The 13,005-nt window shown below is 36.8% G+C and overlaps 1 protein-coding gene across 1 annotated transcript in view; it reads right to left on the bottom strand.

The window, feature by feature from the left end:
* The window catches only part of DCC (DCC netrin 1 receptor), a 753,976-nt gene that overhangs the window by 76,904 nt on the left and 664,067 nt on the right, over positions 1-13,005 (bottom strand). Inside the window, exon 22 of the mRNA XM_047086216.1 lies at positions 422-487. Within this exon, the coding sequence (XP_046942172.1) occupies positions 422-487 (66 nt within the window). The remainder of the gene's footprint in view (positions 1-421; positions 488-13,005) is intronic.

The raw sequence follows: 13,005 nt of genomic DNA on the forward strand, positions 1-13,005 counted from the left end.
TGAGCCTGATGTGGGGTTCGAACTTGCAACTCGTGAGATCATGACCTGAGCTGAAGTCTCAACCGACTGAGCCACCCAGGAGCCCCTGGAAACCTTTGAAATACATATAACACTTTAAAATTTAGATATTATATTATTAACAACTCTGAATCATTTATAAAATTTTCCATGCTTGAACTTTTCAACTATTTTGTGCACTCAACTCTCATTGGCATTATCTCCTGGTAGAATGTACTACAGGTTTGCTAATAACTTCATATTTCTTTTTTATATATATAACTTAATACTTCTATTACCCCACTAAAATCCTAGGTCTGGGATTCTTAACACTTTCAGTAAGTAAAAAAATTGCCTCAGACACTCTAGAATTAACCATTTAATTAATATAACTAATCCAATAGAATCTAATTGATAGACTTACCATTGAGAGTGCTTCTATCAATCAAATTAGTATCAACTGGCCAATAACCTCCATCTCCATGACGACCTATTTGTTGGGAAAACATATCAGCATGTTAGTGGATATACAGCATGAAAGCATAATGAAACAGACAAAAATAATAAATATTTTAAAACACACACACAATTGAACAAGGTATTTTGGCTACTTCAAAGAAAGTCTGAGACTATTAATACCATTATGTTTTGTGAAAAAATGTTATTTTCTATGTGTCAAAAAATCTGTCATGAAAATAGACTCTTTTTTACAAAAAGCTAAATTCAATTCCTCTTTGAAAAGTTGTCCCCACTTTTTTTTCTTCCAATCTCCTTATAAAAGTGTCCCCAGAAGGTACAGCAGTGGTTTGAGTCCCAGTGTAACATCTCAGAACAGAAAGGGTGCTGGCCATGGCTCCTAGAGAGGCAGACCCCCACCTCTTTCATGCTGCAAGAGGTCCATCCATCTGACACGACTTTGTGGCAAATTATCATTATTACCCTACAAGGGGACTGCACATTTTGTCTTATAACTGGGTTTTGAGCAGTCCTTGTGGTATGTGCAAAACAGGTGCCTGGGAATGAGATATTAGATACAGAGTCAAGAATGGGGTTATGGCACAGCTCACATACCTGTTCTGAATTTTTCTTAAAAACACAGCAGGGAAGAAAGAAGGCTTTTTTAACACCACATTATTGGAAGCACTGCTTTCCAGTAGGTGTGCAACAGTTGTAAAAGCAGTATTGAAGAGAATTGAGCCAGAAATAACCAGAATTGTGGTATCATCCAAATTTAATTAATGATATTTCACCACAGGTGATACCTTTTTCTATTGGTACATTTGTGGAACTGTAATTAGTTTTTTTAGATTTTGAATTCTAGAATGTCTATTAAGTAGAAAATTTATAAGAACACATTTGGGAGTTGAATTTATATGCAAACACATAGAAGAATACAGCTAATATTCCATTTCTTCACTTCAGAGAGTTATTTCTGTGAGCAGTTAGAATCAGTGGATGACATAGAGGAAGCCACCTGAGGCACTCAGCTACAATAACATAGGATGTTTTCTCACATTGCTTAGATTTTATTTTTCTTCTTTTAAGTCCTGCTCTTGTGACATTCTTTGGCATCCCAGACACTCCTCTTGCTAAAGCTTTCTCAAGATCCCATCATTTTATTTGCAAAACAGTTGTGAGCAACAAACCCGAATCTTGTTAACAGACTATATGTTCAGAATTTTAAAAATTCCTTTCATATCAAGTCCGAGCTGAAGTTAGGATATCAAGCTTCCAACAAGCAGTGCATAAATTAATCCAATCACACCATAATCTGTTTTCAGTATCAATTGGTAAATTTACAATCTGCTGGCCAGTGACTGTGGTCTCCCGTAAGGGTAGGCAGGAGAGAAGCAAATGAAATAAGCAGCCATTGGGAACATTTTGGTGGGCTGACTAAAATGTGCACAAGCCTTTTCCCAAACACCTTCCTTGTGTGACTCTGATACATTTGGGTTTCAATAAGCAGAGGATAAACTTTGCCCACGGGACACGGTAAGATCAATGTTGGAAGAAATGAAGCGAGACAGAAGTTCTGTATGAATATTAAGGTAGCTTTTCTCACATCTGAAAGCAACTAGATTGCAAAGCAATCAGCCAAAAGAGATGCTAACAGTGCCATCACTTAGGCCAGTAAAGCAATAAATGATTCCTGGTGGGAGTAATCCTGTATTGGCTGGAAATTAGGTAAATAGTCTGTGGAGGATTTTCCTTTTCCTCTAGCATCCGGACAAATGTCTTTTTAATGAAGTTTCTCAGACTCCCAGCTAGTTTGTGGGAAGATGCAGAAACAAGCCCACAAGCACATCCATATATTACTCAGACATAAAGCTCTATGGGTACAGCACCCCCTGGATTTAGCGAGGCTATTGATTACACTGTGAATTTCAAATAGGTAGGAGAAAACCAGATGTTCTATGGTTAGGCTCCATGTCAGATAAAGGAATTCAGGACATCTTTCTAAATAAGAGAGGGCAGCTTAAAACTTGAGCATTCTACCCACACAATCTAGTATATTGACATTGCTTAACTTTTTGTTGGTTATAATTAGATTGATACCAGAAAAGAAAATTAAGTAACTCTTAACAAACCCAACAGAAAGTACTTTAAAGAAACTTGATATCATCAACAAGCAAGATTGGATTTATGGTAATGTAAAGTCTTAGAACCACTTCACTAAGGAAACACAAAACTCAATTCTGGGATATTGGTGAGTCTGGTGATCTCTTCATCTAAAGACGTGAGAATCAAATTTTAACTTTGTGTGCGGGTATGCTTCTCCTTTCTAAAATATGTCTTTTAACTTCCAGAAAGGCTTCCTTTATGGATAAATAATAAGCTAAAACAAAAAAGATTCTCCCACTTCTTTAAGGCAAGAACCACAAAGTTGTCAAATGAGGGGACACTGAAGACCAAAGAGGACACTGAGTGCTATTGCTTGCACATCAAAGCATTTTTAAGGGCTTTTTGATATGGATCAAATACCAAATGTGTTTATTTTACTTGGTTAATTTCATAAGCACTGATCTAGGGAAACAGAAGATGAATGGGAATCTTCAAGATGGAAAGTCAGTTGACGCAAAAGTATAAAGTACTGTCTGATCCCAGAGGTCTTAGTTTTATTAATGGAGCATAAAACAGGTAACAGTTCATTCAGAATTTATTAAGGGCCTACTAAACATAAGGCACAGTCCTAGGTCCTTGAGGAAGTGGTAATATAAAAAAAACATGTATTAGGTAAGGATCCTGCCATGACAGATCAAGTTGGGTCACTGTATCCAGATCCTATATAGAATCTTAAAACTAACTGCAGATGGTTTTTAATTCGTACTGGCCTTGAAGATTTAAGAACAAGTTACCCCATCTTTTGCTATAACAATACTATTAGGTCTAATTTAAAATGTTTTTTTGTCTAATATTATTAAAAGAACTACATGCAAATAAAAATAATGTATTATTTTCAGTCTTACGTGTTCTGTAGTTATATTTTCCATAAAAGTTTTAAGTTTCTTTTTTTTTCCATACTGCCCTAAATCTCTAACATTTCTCACAATTAAAAATTGCAAGTAAGTAAATAAATACATGAAATTTAAATATAACATTTATAAAAATAATGTTAATAAATAGCAATGTATAAAGGCTTTTTGTATTCAAATGAAGCTTAACATGGTTCAAAAGTTGGAAATGGGTAGTTTCTTCTTTCTTTTTTACAGAATTAGTAGTATCATGACTTTATGTGACACAGTAATCAGAATGTGCTTTATGAAGAAAATACACATTCTACAGAATCTAAAGAATTCTTGTGTGACTCTGTACCCATATTTTCTTTGTAATAGAAATGAGGGGGAGGAAAGGAATTGAGATGCTGAAGAGTAATGAATTTATACACCCTTTAACCAAGTAGGCATTTTATCCAGATAATTTTATTCAAAAATCACTTCTTCCAGAAATTTTTGATAATTAAAACAAATTTCTACTTTTCCTTAGGTTTTGAAGCCAGGAAATGGTGCTTTCACAAAGAACAATAAAACAAAACAAATGAGCCCATGGTTAACTTTAAAAAAAGGAAGTGTATGGCTATTTTAGAGTTATTCAAAATTATTTATATATTTTAAAATTTATTTTATTTAGGTACTTATTAAGTAGGCCCAAACCAGAAATTTCTTATTCCTCCTCTTGAGGAGGAATTTTTACAATATGATACGCTATGAAGTCATTTAAAGAGCGAACATAAGCAATAAAGTCACTTAAAAAGTAAATAAAGTTTATTTATTTTTGAGAGAGAGAGAGAGAAAGAGAGAGAGAGACAGAGAGAGAGAGAGAGAATAAGCAGGGGAGGGGCAGAGAGAGAGGGAGACCCAGAAACTGAAGCTGGCTCCAGGCTCTGAGCTGTTAGCACAAAGTTGGATGGCAGGGATCAAACTCATGAACCACAAGATCATGACCTGAGCTGAAGTCAAATGCTTACCCGGCACCCCAAGAGTAAACTTTTATATTTTATTCAAAGGATTGATCTCTTCCTTTTTTTTTTTTTTTTTTTTTGCAAGAGACAAATTCCTCCTTGGGCAAAAGCTAAAGTCTCCATGATATTTCTGTTGTTTGTTCTCTGGATTGAGGGGGAAAGTGAACAGAGGCAATATGACTTCCTGTAGGAAGTGTGCTTATTGTTATATTCCTTGGTGCTTACTAAAGTGACATGTATACTGTGTTCTCAATGCCTGATGAATGACTAATGTGAGTTAGAATGCTCAATGATGTATTGTTAATATGAACAAAAGTTTAAGTTATTATACAAGTTATTTTCTATGTTCTTATTCTTACATATCACTTAAAATATTACTTTTATATTTTTATTGTGGTGTGTGTGTGTGTGTATGTGTGTATGTGTGTGTGTGTGTGCGTGTGTGTGCGTGTGTGTGCAGGATGAAACACTAATGTTTACGTTATGTCCCTACTTTTAGCAGACATGGGCAGATGGAGAATATTTCCCATGATAAAACATTTTTCAGCCCCTACCAAAGATTAATTCAACTGGGATTTCTAGAGTCTGGCTTTTTTCAGAGTAGATGTTTATAAGTTTACAGAGGAGTTAATGGAAAATTAATCTGCAGAGGACATGGAGAAAACTGGATGTGGTAGTTCTGATCTATTCATTAATCTACCTTCTCCGAGTGAGGACAACAGAGAGTCCTCCAGAATGACAACCATGCCATTCAATCAATTTGAAGAAAAACATATGGCCCATAATCTAAATCGAATGAATAGATTGGTCATCAACAAATGTTTAATACACATCCTCCCAAGGATGCAGAGCACTGAGGTATCTTCTTGATCTTAGAGTTGATTTTCTGAAAATAATTCTGGTGATAATGATGGAAATTGAATTGATTTTGTGTCTTATATACCAGTGGATAAAGGATATCTATTAATGACACCTGAATAGAGTGTTACAGTCCAATACACAGATCATATGGAGATCTATTTTAAAGCAGATGATTTTTCAGAGGCTGGAAAAGTGTCTAAGAGATCAATTTATCATGTAGTTGATAATACTGCTGACTTTGAACAAAGGCATCAGGGTATCTAGAAACCAGGAAGTGAAATCATAACTCATGCCTAGGATATTTCAAAAATATATTAATGGAAAAGAATTAATCAACACATTGTTTGCAAGTAAACATGAAAGAAAGCTCACTGACTGAATGTTACTAGTTCAGATGTAATGAAAGCTAACATGCCTGCCACATATTGAGACTTGGTGCTCAACAAATCCTTCTTACTTTCCTTCCTTCAAAACATCTCCTTATATTTATGAGCTGTGGCAAGTCTAAGAGCAGTAATTTGTGGCAATGGGAATGTATTTGATGACCTATTCTAAGTCAGACACAGTGCACGAGAACCAAATATGCAATTGTCCATCTTTTCCTTGACTAGGAGAGGCACTATTTTTTTGAAGTTCCAATTTCTGATCGTATGCAATAAAATACGAACAGAGTAGACTACAATAAAAGCAAATTCATTTTAAAAGAATCTTTAGAAGTGAATCTAAAATCTAAGATTATTTTTTCATATACAAATATTATGAATTGGGTGATCATATAATTATGAAAATCAGGATACTTTAAGATGGAAGAGGGTGCTATTGTCAATTTTTCCTGGATCTGCATATTAATCAGGACACTCCTGGACAAAATAGAAATTATAGTCATCATAGACATGAACAATTTAAATAAATGGCTCTTGGTTGACATTTCAGTGTGATTTGGGGTCCTAAATTCCTGAGGCATATGTGTAGTCTTTTGCAGTTTGGCAACAGACAGGTGAAGAGTTGCCTGACAAATGCTCTAAGGTAGAAAAAAAATTACAAACACTGCATTCTTTTTCTTTTGCAAGCACCAGAGTAAAACAGCCCTATGCTAGACTAACTGGTATCTGGATTTCTGAACATGATGATACATGTCAGCCAATGAGAAGAAAAGAAAAAAAATACATACATACATATTAATAATATGGTGATTATGGGATTTTCTCCTCTCACCAGAATCTCCTTGTATGAATTCTTGCTGTAGTATATCTGCATTAATGGCCAGTATATGGGTCTAAGACAACACTTTTAGATGCAGCTTTGTCTTTATTAGAATCTAAAAACCCTCCTGTTCCTCTAAATATGGGCCCTCTCCTGGATGACTAGATCTCCCCAAGAGCTAGCTCATTTACCAGACTAAAACATGGAGAATGAGGAAGAATTTCTTGTGGATTATAAAGGAGCAGCTGTTCTTAAAAGCCACTGAATGATCATGAAATTCTCCCCTACCTCGATGGTCCACAAGCTTATCCCAAAGGCAGTGTGAGATATGTTTGTGTCTGAATGAAAGTTACCAAGCAGTGCAAGAAGTAACAAAAGAGCATGGAAGCTCTTTCTTCTCCAAGTGACTGCATGTTAGCAAGCTGCAACTACAGTATGAAAACAATAGAACATAAGTATCACACTGACTTCAGTGCAAGTATATATAAATAATGACACTGTTGGGGCACAACCTTTTTTTTCATTCACGTATCAGCCCATATTCCATCCATCTAGTCAACAACTGTATTGAATGGACCCATTATTTAAGTATTAGGGATATAAAGTCACTACTGCAAAGGCTCATAAATTAGCGAGGGGGAAAATGTTAAGGGAGTATTACAAACTACATTGTATATTCAAAGTTTTAGGAGTATTATAAGTAGGTGCCACAATGGAAAAATAGGATGATTGACTATGCCTAGTAAAATGATGGAAATCTTTTCAGGGTGACATCTGAGTTGAGAATTAAAAGATGAGTAGATCAGGTAAAGAGTGAGGTGGGTAAGCTTAGAAAGACAGGAAGACACGAAATAATAAAAGTCCCTATATGTTCTACCAAACACTCTAAAGTTTCTCTTGCAGAAGACAGGGGACCATTACAGATATTTTATGCAGAAAAGTGACTTAATTGAATATGTATTTTAGACAGAGTATTGTGGCTGAGTATGAAGAAAAAATGACAAGAGACTGTTGTAATAAGTAGCATGAGGATAATATTAATTATGAATCTACAAGGCAGATATTATCAGCTCCATTTTATAGGTGAGTAAACTGTGGGTCAGAAAGACTAACTAATATACTCATTTTAAGCAGCTGAATAGGCTTGACTCTGATGACGATTTTACCATTAGTAGGTGAATTAAAAGAAGGATGGGAGAGAGAGTTGGACAGAAATTAGAGCATCTCTCAGAGTTGATCCTGGTGTGTGAGTGTGAAAGTTTAGATGTGGGAGTGTGACTTGAGGTGGTAGCTCCATTTTCAATAGGACACACAGAATACCACAGACTTAGGAAGACAAAGGAAATAGTCCAGTTTGTAACCATGCTGAGCAATGGGGCCAGTAAAGGTGACAGTTCAGAAAACACATAGCAGAAGTGGACAAATAAGGCTAGGGAAACTCTTCAAACATGAGGGATACTTAGGCCCTATTCCTACTCCTACTCCTATGCCTATTCCTATTCCCATTCCATGTCTTCCTTTCCTTTCCTGCCCCATGGTCTCGCACCCCTCTCCCCAAGAAAGAAATAATTGGCATCAGCAGGCAAGAGTGAATGGGGTTTGCAGGGATCTGCATACAAGCTAGCATGCTGATCTTCAGTGGACAGTGTAGACAGTAGATACTTGGTGTGTCGAAAAATAGGAAAGCCAGAGAACTACTGTGTTAGAACGCAGAGACAGAGCAAAAGCCTCACCAATTTCTCTCTCTCTCTCTCCCCCATCGTGCACTATTTTGCATAATGGTTCCCTAACTGTCCCTTGAATGTGGTTTGCAATCCTCATTCTTTGAGCAGCTTCTTGGCATCCTGATATTCCCATTCTAGGATTTCTCTAAATAAAGGTTCAAGTAATCTTTCCCTCTGCAATTATTTGTGTCAAATCAAGTTCTACTCATATATTAAAAGTTCAATCTTGGGTTTAAGGAGTCTTTTCTGCTACTATAGATAGTGATTTCTGATCTAAAACCCTATCATATGATATACATACAAGATGATACCGCTTTTTTAAATGTTTCTTTCTTATCTTTTTTTTTTTTTTGAGGGGGGGGTTTGGGGCAGAGAGAGAGGGAAACACAGAATCCGAAGCAGGCTCCAGGCTCTAAGCTGTCAGCACAGAGCCCGGTGCAAGGCTCAAACTTGCAAACCATGAGATCATAGCCTGAGCTGAAGCCGGATGCATAACAGACTGAGCCACTCAGGCACCCACAAGATGGTACCATTTGATTTCACATTTCATATTTTTCATGTTGGGCTGGGAGTATTTACATACCCTTCCTAACTATATTTCATGCTTCTTAAAAACTGACTTATGAAAAAAATAAATAAATAAAAATAAAAAAAAAAAAACTGACTTATGGAACTATATTCCTTTCTTAAGCTTCACCACACCCAGCACAGTGCTAGGAACATAGTTACCAGCAAGCTGTCAAAAGTGAGTCCAGTCCTTTTCATACTGCGCGTTTGAAATTTCAAAAACTCATCAACACCCATTAGTTTTTATTTTTCTCCTTTCTATACTCAGAATTACAAGCAGCAGGGGAAATGCAAGAAAAACAAATTTTCTGCTAACAAGAAATGATAGGTAGGGTAGAGATCAAGACAAGTGCACAGGAGGTCAGAATCATCTACAAATGTAACCAACATTTCCTAAATCAGAAAGAATGTGTTGTTTTCCTGTTTGGCTTTAACTTCATAGATGAATATTAAAGATATTTTTGTCTTATTGGAAAAATATTTTCACAATGTTTTCATCTTCCCCAAGATCAGTAACATACACTAATTACCCACAGCCTTGAGTATTATTTGGGTCTCCAAACTATACTTTTGATCAGATGGTAAAGTCTTTCTTTCCAGATTATTCTGTGACTGTTTCCCTAAATATGTGTGTCATAAGTCAGTTCAATAAACACTTTCCAGGCAACTCTAACATGATAGAGAATGGGAGGTGGGGATGAAGAGTGTCAATCAGACCAGTCTTCTGCCATCAAGGAGTTTACAACCTGGCCCAGAGGATGGGAATATAAATAGAAAACTATAAGAAATGCAGATCAGGGCAAAGGATAAGTTGGGTGTGATGGACATGCAGAAGAACCAAAGCCTAGAAAGGTGGGAATGTCTTCTTGGAAGAAAAGCAGAATTGCAATGGGAGTCTTAAAAGATGAGGACCTACCATGGAAGTTTTTTGTGTGTCTTCTGTCCATGAAATACAGCCAGACCAACACTAAACCATCCTGCATACCTAGAAAACTTATCTGAGGATTAACATAACAATCTGCACAACCTGAACCACAGAATTCAGCAGGTATGTGGCACAGAGAGGTGAACTTAGGGAGTGAGAAGCCGTGATGGGCAGGGAGGTGTTTTGCATGTACAGAGAGGATGGAGATGGCGGGGAGAATATGGGAAAAGCACCCCTCCCCAGAAGCAGCTGGGGAGAAGGTAGAAAATTGGAAACAGCTGCAGGGACTGAACTAAAAAGGGAGAAAGGAGAAAGAAGAGGGTTTAAATTCCATTAAGACTATAAACAGGGGGAGTGCAGAGTTTGCAACTCCACAACTTGATACCTGGCGGTGCTCTGGTGGGAAGGGCGAATCCCCAGGAGCAGAGTGGGGTCCAGCAGATTCTCGGGCCACACAGGGAGAGGTGGTTCCATGGCTGGAAGGACATTTGGTAGAGGCTGTGAGGCAGCCTGGGCCAAGCAGACCCCAGAGAATGGCCGCATTCACTGGTGCTGGAACAAGGTCCTTGAGGGTGAAGCCTGGTGCCAGATGTGTGTTGTGATTTTCCATAATCCCTGAAATGCTGCTGCTACACTATCACGAACTTTTTCAGGTGCGGGCTGGCACCTGGCTGCAGTCTCTGGGCATTGGCAGCAGCAGAGTGACATGAACTTTCCTGGGTGCGGCCAGCATTCGACCATTGCTCCTTGAGACCCTCCACAGAGGGGTGGAATCGGTCAAAGCCACAGTCCTTCAGAAGTAAGGAGTCGGGGAAAACAGCTACATCTGAGACAAAGCTCAGGAGAGTACTACCTGGGACTCAGTCGCAGTGTGGAAGTGGGGAGTAGACGAAGGTTGAAGACAAAGGATGGGTGCACGATTGCTGATCAGGGAGAACAGAGTTCAGATACTAGAGACTGCATAGGTGGGTGATGCCATTTTCACTGCTCCAGTGTATGTGCATAGGCACCTACAAATGCCACAACAATACACCCCAGTAGGCTAGCAGCGCCATCTAGTGGAGAACAGAGCCATTACACTAAGCCCCGCTGAACTGGGCAAACCTTGCTCTTCTAGAACAGAAGTCTCACCGCCTGCTGTGTCTATGGACTACAAAGCACTTCATAGTCTTACTTCTAGGGGAAAACTGAAGTAATTTCAGTTGTATTTCAGTCTGTTAGCAGTTCCAAATATCCATTTTTTTTCTTTTTAATTTCTTTTTCTTGAGTACAGAAAGAAAAAATAATTTTTATTTTTAATTTTTATTAAAATATTTTTAATTTTTTACTATATTTTCTACTTTTGTGTAAATTTTTTCAAATTCTATTTTGCTTCCATCATTTTATTTTAGTCTACTTCAGTGTATTCATTTTTTCAAATTTTCAAATGATTTATTTTTTTCTTTTTTCTTTTTTGTTTCTTACCTTTTTCTTGAATATAGAAAGAGAAAAAATTCATTTTTATTATTAATTTTTATTAAAATACTTTTCTTTAATTTTTTCTACTATATGTTTTACTTTTGTGTAAATTTTTTTCAAATTATAGTTTACTTTAATCATTTCATTTTAGTCTACTTCAGTGTATTCATTTTTTCAAATTTTCAAATGATTTCTTTTTTTTCTTCTTTCCCCTTTTTTCTCTAATCTGTCAAGCCACTTTCAACACCCAGACCAAAACACACCTAGGATCTAGCATCATTTATTCAATTTTGTGTGTGTGTGTTTAATTTTTTAATTTTAACATTTTTAAAATTTTAATTGTTTTTAATTTTAATTGTTTTTAATTTTAATTATTTATACCTCATTAATTCCTTTTATCCCTTCAAAATAATAAAACAAAGGGATTCACCCCCAAAAAAAGAGCAGGAAGAAACGACAGCCAGGGACTTAACCAACACAGATGCAAGCAAGATGTCTGAACCAGAATTTAGAATCACAATAATAAGAATACTAGCTGGAGTTGAAAATAGATTAGAATTGCTTTATGCGGAGATAAAAGAAGTAAAAACTAGTCATAATGAAATAAAAAATACTATAACTGAGCTGCAATCATGAATGGATGCCACAGCGGCAAGGATGGATGAGGCAGAACAGAGAATCAGCAACATAGAGGGCAAACTTATGGAGAATAACGAAGCAGGAAAAAAAGAGGGAGATTAAGGCAAAAGAGCATGATCTAAAAATTAGAGAAATCAGTGACTCATTAAAAAAGGAACAGCATCAGAATCATAGGGTCCCAGAAGAGGAAGAGAGAGACATAGGGGTAGAAGGATTATGTGAGCAAATCATAGTGGAAAACTTTCCTAAGCTGGGGAAAGACACAGCCATCAAAATCCAAGAAGCACAGAGGACTCCTGTTAGATTCAACAAAAACCGACCATCAACAAGGCGCATCATAGTCAAATTCACAAAATACTCAGGCAAGGAGAGAATCATGAAAGCAGCAAGGGAAAGAAAAGTCCCTAACCTACAAGGGAAGACAAATCAGGTTTGTAGCAGACCTATCCACAGAAACTTGGCAGGGCAGAAAGGAGTGGCAGGAGATATTCAATGTTGAATCAGAAAAATATGCAGGCAAGAATTATCTACCCAGCAAGGCTGTCATTCAAAATAGAAGGAGAGATAAAAAGTTTCCCAGATAAACAAAAATTAAAGGAGTTTGTGACCACTAAACCAGCCCTGCAAGAAATTTTAAGGTGGACTCTCTAAGGGGAGAAAAGATGAAAATATAAATAAATAAATAAATAAATAAATACCAAAAGCAACAAAGATTAGAAAGGACCAGAGAACACCACCAGATACTCCAACTCTACAAGCAACATAATGGCAATAAATTCATATCTTTCAGTACTCACTCTAAACATCAATGGACTCAATGCTCCAATCAACAGACATAGGGTAACAGAATGGATAAGAAAACAACATCCATCTATATGCTGTTTACAAGAGACCCACTTTAGAGGTAAAGACTCCTTCAGATTGAAAGTAAGGGGATGGAAAACCATCTATCATGCTAATGGTCAACAGAAGAAAGCCGGAGTAGCCACACTTATATCAGACAATCTAGACTTTAAAATAAAGACTGTATCAAGAGATGCAAAAGGGCATTATTCCAAAATTAAGGGGTCTATCCACCAAGAAGACCTAACAACTGTAAACATTTATGTGCCAAATGTGGAAGCACCCAAATATATAAATCAATTAATCAGAAACATTAAGAAACTCATCGA

Source organism: Lynx rufus, unplaced genomic scaffold (genome assembly GCF_022079265.1).
Source record: "Lynx rufus isolate CCGP_SWC_20201006 ecotype Redwood Valley unplaced genomic scaffold, mLynRuf1.p SCAF_20, whole genome shotgun sequence".
NCBI classification, from domain to species: Eukaryota; Metazoa; Chordata; class Mammalia; order Carnivora; family Felidae; genus Lynx; species Lynx rufus.